The following is a 12055-nucleotide window of genomic DNA, read 5'->3' on the forward strand; positions in this document are numbered from 1 at the left end:
CTGGTGGGAGAATGTTAGGTTATTGGGGACGTGCCCTGTAGAGGGTTTGGGGACTCTAGTCCCTTCTCTCACTTCCCAGCTACCAGGAGGTGAGCAGCTCCTGCGCCATACGTGCGCCATCGTGTCTGCCTCACCACGGGCCCAAGAGACAGTGGGCCCCTGACCATGCACTGAACCTGTGAAGCCAGGAGCCAGAGTCAGTCTCTTCTCTCCATCAGTGGAGTATTTGTCACAGCAATGAAACCCCCAACACTTAGACACTTATTTTTTTCATCTAAAAAATATCATGGATACTCTGGGAAGTGCAACAGTTTTTTATTGTTGTTGTTGTTTTGTTTTGTTTTTGTGTTTCTTTCCACTCTTTGTGCACACAAGTGTCTGCTTTTATCTGTACCTTTTCACTTAATTGCATTTCATGTACTTTCCCCTATATATTACAAGTAATCTTGATACGTATTACTTTATGAGCTCCTGAGTAAATTTTCCACTGATTAGACACTATTTATGTCACCAGTCTGTCCGCCTTTATTGACTACAGGTTTCTTTACACTCCTCACCCGTCTGAGTGTACACAGCATTTCCTTTTTTTTTTTTTTTTTTCAGTGCTAGAGATTGAGGCCAGGGCTTCACATACACCAGCAGGCAAGTGCTCTGTCACTGAGCTACACCCTCCGTCATAGCATTTCCGCTTTTAAAACAGAAGTCCTTAGTTAGAGTCCCCAGAAATGTGACTTATATCATATTTTTTAAAGGCCATAGGAATTTGCTAAGTTAAACTTGAGGAAGAGTTTGCCGTAGACCTTGTGAGAATGGGGAACAGGCTCTGGGCACAGGATCACTGAAGCAGAATGAATATAACCCTCACTGAGCGGAGCAGGTGAAAAGGAGAAAACATTCTCGAGGAAATTACAGAGGATACAGGTGAAAGGAAAGACATCTGGGTCTGTGGTCTGGAAATCCCCCCCCCCCAAAATATAAAAATCCATTGTAAACAGGTGAATTCCCCAAGGGATGCCAAATAAATGAAATGATCTTGAAAAAGAAGATCAAAGCTGGAGGATTGTGTGCCCTGCTTTCAAAATTTATTACAAAATTACAGTGGTCAAAAGAAGTGTGTAACTCGTACAAAGATGGACATGTCGATGGGTGGGATAGAGTGGAGAGGTCAGAGACAAACCCTGGCCTGTGGTTCCCAGGAGCCAGGGACCCTCAGTGGCAGAAGGTCACCCCAGCAAACAGGGCCGGGAAAGTGGGACCCGTGTGCACGAGTACGGAATTGTACTGTTTCCTTATTCCAAAGGCAAACGTCAACACAAAATGCATTAAACATCGACATGTAAAACTTGGAACTACTGAGAGGAGGGCATCGAGGAAAAACTTCAGGATGTTGGGTTTGGCAGTTGTTTCTTGGATGTGATGCCAAAACACACAGGCAGCAGAAGCAGAACTAGAGGGGCCCCATGTCACTGCCCAGCCTGTGTGTACTGCAGGGCACACTAGCGAGTGAGGGGGCAGCCCCCAGAGTGGGAGGGGACAGTCACCAGCAATGTCCGATGGGGAGTTAGTGTCCAGTATGTGCAAAGATTCCTGCAACTCAACAGCCACAAAAAGTAAACCCGGTTTTAAGATGGGCTGGAATGAGCTCTGTCTCTCTAAAGACCTCATAGAAATGAGTGTCCAGCAAGCATATGAAAAGAGGTGCAGCCAGTCTTTAGGGGAATGCAGTCTGGTCTGTGAAGAGGCACTCCTCACCTCCATCCCACTGGACGCCTGAAGGGGAGAAGGCGTGGGCCAGGGTGTGGGGAAACAAAGCCCGCTGCTCTCAAGGGATCGCACAGCTCTGCAGCTGCTGGGGAGGATCACAGGCCCCTGCCTCAGAACATCAAATTCAGACAATTGCTCCCTGACCCCAGTGCCATCTCTGAGTGCATTCTCAAGAGGTCTGAGAGGGGAAGGGGGAGATGCATCCCGCAAGGTAGCCAGGAGGCAGAAGCCGCCCAGCATCTGTGGCCAGAAGAATGGCCGAGCCCCGAGTGGCCCACGCACACAGGGGTTTTACTCAGACTCACGAGGTCATTAAGCTGCGTGACGTAGGCCAGTCACAGAGGACAGACTCTGTCTGATTCTCTTGTGTAGAGCCTCTGGACGGGTCAAATTCACACAGACGAGAGAGCGGGGGTTGCCGGGACTGAGGGAGGTGGCCCGTTATTGTTGAACAGGGACAGAGTTTTAGTTTCTGAAGATGAAAACGTCCTGGAGATCGGTACGTGCCTGCCTAACTCTGCTGAACTGTACACGTAAGATGAAAAAGATGGTGGATTTTATGTCAGATACATTTTTTTTTTTTACTATGGTTTTTTAAAAAGTAAAAACAAACCCGGAGATAGAAGCCCCACTTCTGAGCCAAAGAGAAGGTGGGCGTTGTAGGAGAGCTGGCTTCCTGCCCGGCAGGCGTCCGCAGGACAGCGGCAGCTCACAGGTGGCACAGAACCGGTCAGAGGCGGCGTCCTGAGGAAATGTTCAGGCTCAGGCCCAAGGTCGGGACCTTTGCTTCCTGTGAAGACTCTTGTCATTGTCCCCTCTGATTTAGGGGGACAACTGTGGGCATGAACTGAAGATGTGTGTCCCCAGTTTTCTTGGATGGCGCCATATGGGGGCCCCTTGGGAGCAAAGATGGCAGAGGAGGGAGGGCCATGGCCACGGCACCTGTGACAACCCACAGGGGGAGGGATGTCATGTGTGTCATGTGGCTGAAGCCTCTGGGCTTCTTGGGAGAGGAGAAATGGGAGCAAAGCAGAACTGCCGAGCCAGGAGGTCTGAGCAAACATGCCCGCTTCCCCCGGACCCGTGACTTGCCCCCGGTGGCCCACGGCCTCTGGATTAGAGTGGGTCAGGAGCATAAAAACCGGGTGGGTGCTTGGAATAAAAGTGGACTTGTAGGTGACCAGAGGGAATCCCTGCTCCTGCTAACGTCCAGGTGTCCTCAGGGCTGTCTCCCCCGCATGCCTGCCCAACCCCTGCTCTGAGACCCCCTGGTCACTGTAACCACAGGGACTGCCCACCTTGACTGTGGCCAAGAAGCTGGGTATTGGCCTTGCTCTTTTCCCTGAAGTTAGTTTGCCATCAGTAAAGGAGGTGGGCACTGAGCTGGCCTGGGAGTGCCGCTGTTCTAACGGGGGCCTGGGTGCAGGGCACCTTGATTCTGGGACTCTGCCTTGAGTATAAAAGGCTCAGCCAAGTGTGCATTGCACCTGTTTTTTGTTGTAGGACATTAATTAGAGGCACTGTGTCCTCCCTCTACAAACCCTGCCCGGCTTCCCAGGTCCTATCAGCTCTGGCTCTGGTCACCCAGGCCTGGCTGGGCGTGTCTAGCCTCCAGCACTGGCAGCCCTCGGGCCCCGTGGTGCACTGCTTGTCCACACCTGCCCAGCCCATACCTGCCTGCTGAACCTTGAACCTGCCTGGCCAGTACCTGTCGTTTGCTAATACTGGCCCGCCCCTTTCCTGCCTGTCCCCAGGACAGGTCCTTCCTGCTGCCCAGTCAGTGGCTCCTGCAGGTTGCAGGACCAGGCAGGCGGGAACAGCTCCCCAGGACCAGGCAGGCGGGAGCAGCACCCAGAAGATGCGCCCTGTGGCTGCTGGTGAGTGCGACCCCACCTCTGCCTCCGAGTGTGTGGGAGGGAAGGGACCCAGAGCAGGGGAGTCACCTGTTGCCCCTTCTGGATGTGCCACACTGAGCCAGAAGGGCGGGGGCTGGGGCACCGTCTCCTGTTAGACCCAGATCAGAATTAGGGTCTCAGTGCCAAAGGGGCTGAGGTTTCCGAGGGGCTGGGCTGGTGTCTCCAACCTGCCGCTCTTTGCCAGCTCCTGCCACTCTGCTGGGGCTGGTGCCGGTGAGCGCACACCTTATCCAGGGCAGGCAGGCGGCACACTGCAGCCGCCAAGAGTGAGTGCCTTCGGGTGGGGGCTGGGGTGCCCCACCTTAGGAAGGGCTGGCTCCCCACTGGTTGGGGCTCCTGGGGACTCCCCTGGGCAGGAGCCACCTTTCAAACTGTGCAGCCCAGGAATTGTGGAAAGTGCCGGGGACCCTCAGGAGCCTTTCTGGCGGGAGGGGGCCAAGGGTGGCATGAGAAGTAAATGCCTGGCCCTGGCTGATTGTGACAGTCCCCATGGCATTTCAGTTTTTAAAATAGGGCTGTCTTTAGTTTGCTCTTTGTCAAATTCTTGGCGCTACAGAGATTTAGAAAGAAAGCCAGGAGGAGGGGCACCCACTGTCTCCACCAGCCACTCTGTGGCTCAGAGCAGGGGGGTCTCACAGCTGCTGCCCCCTGGTCGTCCCCCGAGGCTCACCTGCCCTTCTAGTGGGTTTTGCTATTGTTCTCTTGCTACCAGAGGAGGAAGCCGATTCCTCCAGGGGAGAGAGAAGGGGGCACAGCCCTGTGCAAACATGGGCAGCTCAGAAGGGCAAGCTCTGAGCTTCCCTTGGGGGTCACCTTCCTACCTCTGAGTCCGTCTCTGCATGAGGGTGACCCTCCCGGCACCAGTGTCCACTCCAGAAAGCCCACAGCACAGCCTACAGCCCCAAATGTAGGAAAACCACACTTTAAAGTTTTGCCTTCTTGTGGAAAATTATTTTCTTAAAAAAACAAAAAACAAAACCAAACTGTTTATGGGTGAACAATGCTGCTTTTGCTGACTGCTGTGAATTCTAGGACAAAATGGTGGTGACATGTGCATGCGTGTTCCTGTGTAAGGTCACAAAGCGTGACGCTGAGTCCGAGTCACATAGAGGTCTATGATGTTTGCATAACAATAAGATCCCCAGAGACCCACTGCTCCTCAGAACTGTCCTGTTGGTCAGTGATGGACTGACGCATCTGCAGCGCCCCCCTTGGGCACTGACCGCATTGCAGCTGTCGGAAGAGCGTCTCCACCCTTTCTGGGTCTTGGGATCCCCTCACCTTCCACTTCTTCACACCCAGCCCTCCTGACTCATTGTGAGCCATGTGGTCCCTTCACACAAAGCTCCCAGGGACTCCAGGGTTGTCCTCATCTGGGCATGTGGCAGTGAGAACAGTCACTCTGAGAAGCTCAGATCACATCACTGTTGTGAACTGAGAATCAGAGAAGGAGCTCTGAGGCTCCCGGCGCGTCTGCGGGGTGGAACGCGTTCCCGGGACACTGCCACCAGCCGGTGGAGGCGGCATAATCCCATGAGGAGAGGGGGGTCCTGGTTACAGAGTCCAGGAGGGCTCCAAGACTCAGCACTTCCGCCCCAGCTGCTGGGGCCCTTCCCACCAGGGTAGCACCTGGTCTACAGAGCAGCCTCCCGGAGGCCCGGCCTCCCACCTACCCAGAGGCACTGTGCTCAGCTTAGGTCCTGACCTTCATCCTGACAGGCTGCTTCCGGTCCTTCCCATTCTGCTGTCACCCACGGACGGACCTCCGGTCCGGTCCACAGAGAGCCTAGGCCACAGCCTGCCGGATGCCGGGCTGATGCTGGGTTAGGGGTTGAACGGTGGCTTCCACCCAAAGTCCTGTGCTAAAGCCTAACCTCACGATGGGACTGTGGTTTGGAAACGCGGCCTTCATGAGGTCATTAAGTTAAAATCAGGTCCGTAGGGTGGGCTCCAGTCCAATAGGACTGGTGTCTGCTAAGAAGAGGGGATCAGGACACACGCAGTGGGACCACCCCGTGAGGACCAGCAGAACACGCCATCTGTGATCAAGGAGTGGCCCTGGAGGAACAGTCCTTTGACACCTGATCTGGGACCTCTAGCCCTCAGAATCCTGAGGAAATGCCCCCCAGCCTGTGGCACTCCTAAGGCAGCCCTGGGAAACACACCCAAGCTGCCTGGTCTCATCCACCCTGGGCTGGCTCCTTGGTCCTGTCCTCCTGGTGGCTGGGACACTTCCGTGCCTTTGTGATAGAGCCAGTCTCAGCCCGGTGTGTGCCCACCTTCTGATGGTGGACAATTCCAGTGGGTGCTGTTAGGTCTACTCTCCCACCCTAGAGGTGGTCCTGGCTCTAGGTCTCGCTTTCTGCCATCAGCCACTCGTTATCACAGGAAGCTAGACTGTCCCCAGCCTGGAGGCCACCAGTGGCGCTCTTCAACCACAACACAATTTATACCTTCCTAGTGATACTGCTGGTCACTGGTGGCAGTCCTGCTCCCCACAGGTTGAAGGACAACATTAGGGAAGCAGGCCGAGGAAGCACAGAAAGCAGGGCTTATTTAAGAGGGGTAACGTGGACTTCTCCCGGGAGGGAGGAGGGGGCCACCTGGTATCCCTAGAAGCAAGGAGTTCCGCCTTTTTATAAGTCCTAGGCTTCCTGTGTTCTCCTACCCTCTTCCCCTTTCTCTCTCCTTCCTGTGGACGTGACCAGGCCCAGGAATGCTCCGTGGGATGGCCAAAGGTGGGAGCCAGGTGGGCTGAAGGGGGAAGGGCAGGTGGAGCAGCCCAGGACACACTATTAACAACCTGTGGCTCCCAGTGGGGAGGGGCAACTCCTGGGACAGGTTACCTTGGCAACAGGTTGGAGCAGGGCAGGTTCTTGATACGGTGGAGGGAGAGCTGTGAGGGTGTTAGCATCTCAGTCCCTCCTTCTCTGGGTCTGACCCTCGCTGTCTGCCTGTCTGATTCCGGCTTCACTGGGAACGCTGAAAAAGGTCCAGGGAGGACGCTCACAGACGACCTGTTCAAGGTGTCGAATTCGCACTGTGAGGATTGGCTCTCCTTTCTGTCACATCCACCTGTGTGTGTCCCTGTCCACTAGGACCAGATTGTACCTCCATTCCAGGCAGTGCTTCGCGTCCTCCGTGGGGAGGGGACGCTGTCTCCTCCAAGCTCTGAACAGCTCATGGTGCAGGAGGCTGTGGGATGGGGTCCAGAAGACCCTCTGAAGGTTGTTTAGTGCCAGTTGTCTTCTCAGCCACTTGGATAAAATTGGCCAGCTGTGACCTATTGCTCTCTTTGGACATGTCCTGTACCTGTCCATGCACATGGTCCACCCAAAAGAACTTTCAAGAACATCCTGCCATTTAGTTCCCAGGGTGCCACTAGGCTCAGCCACAGGTGAGGGAGTGTTCTGCAGGCCAAGGGGTGAGGACTGCAGAGCATTTGGGGACAGTGATGTGCTCACAGTGACTGGCCCTGGGGAGGTGCAAGGGAAGGCCTGCCAAGCCTTCAGCCTCATCTTGTTTTCCGTGGCTGCTTCTGGCTTTGAGATGTCCCTTCATCCCCAGCAAAGACATGGCCATGCTACAACCTTTCCCAACAAAAGCCAGCCCTGCACATTGTCCCAATAATCTTGGAGACTGTGGTTTGAAAACAGAAAAGGAGTTGGCACTGAAAGGCATACTGGAAAGCAAAATCCCAAGCGGCCCCAGGCGCGTCAGTCCTTCAGCATGGCTCCCTGGGAGCTTGGACTTCTGCCACAGGGTCCTTGCAGGATGAACAGGCCTCTGAGTGCTAAGGGAAGGGCCTGGGACCACAGCCGGGCCCTGGAGAGTGGAACCTGGGCCCACTGCAGGGCTAATGATAGCGGGTCAGGAGGGTTCGGCTCCCATGGGGAGAGGGACGGTGCAGGGAGGGAGCCAGGGGCTGCTGTGCTGGAGGCTCAACATTGAACTCAGCTTCCAGGGCTGGGCACTCACAGGTCTGAGGACGTGTGCTGGCCCAGACAGTGAGGAGCCTCGTGTCTGCTCGAGGCTCTGGGTGGGGAGAAACAGCTCCTGCGAGTCTGGGGACCTCCGCACTCCCGGCTGACCAGCTGGGAGTGGGCCCCCATCCTGTCATGCCCCGCCTGCTCCCTGCTTCCTTTTCCCTCCCGGCCTTCCCCATGCTCTTTCTGAGGGCTGCACGGGCTCCGCACTCGGGGAGCAAGGCCTTTCCCTGGGGGTGCCGAGCTCCAGCCACTGCTCTTGCAGCAGGGAGAGAGAGCGCCGAGCTCTCCAGCACAGGTGTCTCCAGGGACTTGCTGCTTGGAGACCCTCGGGTGTCCCTGACAATGGGATGCACGTGGGCACTTCTTCCAGCGTCACGGGCCCCTGCCGTTCACCTACAGCGTGCGGACCGGTGCCAAGCGTTCTCAGCGCAGAGACGTAGCCACAGTCAACAGACCGAGACCTGCCCTCAGAGATTTCAGTGGGCAGGTCTGGGATCTGACTGGTGACCGAGTCTGCCTTGGTGGTGCTGGCCCAGGTGCTCAACAGCCCATCGACCGCAGCAGCCATGCAGCAACCTGCCCTGGCAACACGGCTCTTGTCTATTATCTGCTGCCTGCATCCAATCGCAGCGCTGCAAGCTGAGGGGTCCTCGCCTGTCCACCACCTCCCCCTCTGAGCACCGCCTTCCCGGAAGTCCCCTTCAGAGCAGGCCTGCAGTCGGGAAGGAAGGCTGCGCGGGCAGAGAGGGCTGGCACCTGCGCCCGGTGCACCCCGTGGCAGTGCTCACCGTCCACCTTTGTTCCAGGTGCTCTCAAGGCCACCTTCTTGGTCCTTGCCTCCGTGTGCGCCTGGTACTCCGGGTACCTGCTGGCTGAGCTCATCCCAGATGCACATCTGTCCAGTGCTGCCTATAGCATCCACAGCCTTGGGGAGAGGCCCGTCCTCAAAGGTGAGTACCTGGCCCCAGCTGTTAAGGGGAGCAGGGGAGGGAAGGTTCTGGGGACGGCCACTCCAGCAGTCCCCACGCCACATGGAGGCAGGTGCCACTGCTCACGAGCACGGGAGACATGACCAGTTGGCCCCAGCTGCTTAGCCATGATCCCCAATCCACAGCCTGACCTTGAATCATCCTCTGTGGGTAGCAGATCTCAGCTTCCTGCCAGGGGAAACATAGGAATGTCAACTCTGGAGTCGTTTTCTAGAGAACTGAACTTCTCCAATGCCGTCTTATCGGGTCCCGTCTTGGGAGCAGAAGCCAGTCTGTGAATGGAGAGGAAAGAAGTGCGGGGTGCCAAGGAGACACTCTCCATCCGTAGGCAGAAGGGCCCCTCCACAGCCTGGGACGGGTGCAGCCCTGCCTGCCAGTCACTTATGGGACTCAGCCCCACAGCCTGGGCTTTACTAGGCCTGCTGCTCCCCAGGCTCAGCGCAGGGCCAAGAAGTGACGTCAGTAAAGCAGGGGACAGAGCCACGCACATTTCTGAGGGCAGTTTGCAGGTTTGGTGTAAGGCAGGGTGTCCTAGTTCATTCCAGCGGCTGTGAGAGGATACCACGAACTGGGCGGTTTGCAGCCCACAGAAATGCCTGTTACACCTCTGGGGGCTGGAAAGGGGGGACTCCGGAGCATGCAGATGTGGTGTTGGCGACAGCCGTTTCCTGCTCAGCCCCTTATTTTCTGGTACCAATTTTTTTTTGCCAGTTCTCGTTCCAGGGCAGATGCTAACTCGGAAGGGAATGCCCGCCCTCACAGGCGTGCACTTGTTAACGCAGCAGGTGTTCATCAGCACCCCCTGCTCCCTGCCGCAGTCTGACACCTGTGTGTTCAAGGTCCACCCTTGAGCTCCAAGGCTCTCAGAGTCAGCGAGGCGAGAACCCAAAGCTAAGTCACCAGGCTCAGGTAGGAGCCTCACAGAGAGACTTCACGTGCAGGGCAGGATGTGCACCTGGAATACAGCTGGAATAGAGGAGCTGATTTCAGGGGCTGGGGCTGGGGCTCAGTGGTTGAGTGCTTGCCTCTCACGTGTGAGGCACTGGGTTCAATCCTCGCACCACGTAAAAATCAATCAATCAATCAATCAATCTACAACTAATTAAAAAAAAAAGATGCTTTCACAATTATGTCAGAGGCCCTGTGGAACAAACAGTAGAGTAGTAAGTGGTACCCTTTTAAAAATTTCTACTGGAAGCAGATGCCTATATATATATATTTTGTTTGTTTTTGTTTTATTTTCCAACAGTTTCTTTATTTAAAATATTTTACTTTTTTATTCGTTCTTTTTGATTATATATGACAGAGAAAGTGTTTTGACATGTCACATGTACATGTGGTAGTACGTGATGTGGAGTGACACTGGTCGTGTATTCATGTATAAACACGGGAAAGTGGGGGCTGGGGATGTGGCTCAAGTGGTGGCGTGCTCGCCTGGCATGCATGCGGCCCGGGTTCGATCCTCAGCACCACATACAGACAAAGGTGTTGTGTCCGCCGAGAACTAAAAAATAAATATTAAAAAAAAAATTCTCTCTCTTTCTCTCTCTCTCTCTCTCTCTCTCTCTCTCTCTCTCTCTCTCTCTCTCTCACACTCTCTCTTAAAAAAATAAATAAATAAAAATAAACACGGGAAAGTGATGTCCACTTCATCCTACTGTCTTTCCTATTCCCATCTCCCCTCCCTTCCCTTTATTCCCCTTTGTCTGATCCCCACACCACCCCCACTTATTTTGTGTTATATCTGCATATCAGAGAGAATATTTGGCCTTTGGTTTTCTGGGATAGGCTTGCTTGTTTCACTTAGCGTGATAGTCTCCAGTTCTATCATTTACCAGCAAATGCCACAATTTTATTCTTGATGGCTGAGTAGTATTCCATTGTTTGTATGTGCCACATTTTCACTATTCCTTAGATGTCAGTATATTTTTAAGACAGACCATAAAGTATAACAAATTAACTTGCACAGATACAAAAAATTAGGTACTAATTGAAAAAACTTTTATAGAAGCGACTCCTTCTCATTTTAATATTCTCTTATGGCCAAAGAAAGAAGGAACCGTAGGACTTAACTACAAGTTGTGTTGGGGCCTTAGGAAGGTTTGTGCGTTGGCTCTGCCTGTCCCCTTGCTGTCCCTTCCCTGCCTACCGTAGATGACCTAATGCTGCTGCACAAGGACCCGGAAGACACCTCCAGGGCTCAGTCCCGTGTGTCAGTCCCCGTTTACATACAGTGTGCAGTCTGTCCTGGAGACAGGGCCTCCTCCGGCCTCTTAGAAGGTTCATTACCAGGTGGCTTCAGCTCCTGGCTAGGGCAGCCTTGGGACATTGCATCCCAGACACAGGAACCCAGGGTGAGGGAAAGGGGTGGCAGGTGGTGGCTGCAGCCGTTACGGCCACGTCCTGGCTCCTTCTGGCCTGGAGGCTCCACCTGGAGGGTTGCTCCACTGTGGCATGTCTGCTGGGCACAGTTTGGGGTGGGCCTTGTGAGTCGCGTGTCGTGTTGGAGCGCGAGAGATGAGCGCACAGAACGCGGAGATCACGGGGTTCACGGGACCGTGCCGGTTCTGCAGCAAGGTGTTTGGTCCTGGTGTCCCCAACATGGTTGGCAGGAAAGCTTTCAGGGAATGGCCTTGTCCAGCATGCTCCTGTCCAGGTGCTGTGGCCACGGCCACTCAGGGCGGCTGATGCTGCTTGGAATTCAGGCTCTTGCTGGGAGCCCCTGCCCCTTCCTCCTAAGCAGGCAGGAAAAACTGTGGTTCCGCTGGGCTATGGAGGGGCAGGGATGGGCCAGGGTCAGCACCGGCTCTGCGAGCTCTCGTCAGCTTTGCCCAGGTAGGGCAGCTCGAAGGCTGTCCTGGGCAACGTGTGTTTTCAGCATCCACAAGTCCCCAGTCCATCTATGACGTGGCCAGCATCGAGGATCAGGCTGTGAGGCAGATGAGGCTGAGACCAGTGTGGGCACTCCTGGATGAGCGGCTGGAAGAGAAGCCAGAGAAAGGAGGGTGGCCCTGCTGGGACAGTCCAGGAGCCCCACATGCGCTGCCGTCCTGCAGGGACTTGCAGAGCTCCTCCTTCATGGGGGAGGGCGCCGCGTCCCCACTGGAGATGACCTCCTTGTTCATTTCAAGAACAGGGCCAGGTGGCCCTGTGCTGGCCAGTCGCAAGGGCCGAAAGGGGCAGGCCCTCAAAGACAGACCTGAGGGTGGACATGCGAGTCAACAGGAGCAGGAGGACACAGCTCTGGGAGGAGGCCTGGCCTGCTGGGCTCTGAAGGACGCCCTGGGCAGCCTTGCCAGCCTTGTGACGTCCTCAGGAATCCCGCAGGCACTGGGGTGGCCCACGGAGCTCTCTGCCTTCCCATGTGGGCTGCTTCAAGTGTTTGGGATAGACTGCG

General features: G+C 55.2%; 1 protein-coding gene across 1 annotated transcript in view; it reads left to right on the forward strand.

The window, feature by feature from the left end:
• Window positions 1–3622: 3622 nt before the first annotated feature.
• Fam3b (FAM3 metabolism regulating signaling molecule B) overlaps window positions 3623–12055 on the forward strand; it is a 30993-nt gene continuing 22560 nt past the window's right edge. Inside the window, exons 1-2 of the mRNA XM_076868775.1 lie at window positions 3623–3641; window positions 8476–8619. Of these exons, the coding sequence (XP_076724890.1) occupies window positions 3623–3641; window positions 8476–8619 (163 nt within the window). The remainder of the gene's footprint in view (window positions 3642–8475; window positions 8620–12055) is intronic.

The sequence above is a fragment of the Callospermophilus lateralis genome, chromosome 10 (assembly GCF_048772815.1).
Source record: "Callospermophilus lateralis isolate mCalLat2 chromosome 10, mCalLat2.hap1, whole genome shotgun sequence".
Taxonomy (NCBI): domain Eukaryota; kingdom Metazoa; phylum Chordata; class Mammalia; order Rodentia; family Sciuridae; genus Callospermophilus; species Callospermophilus lateralis.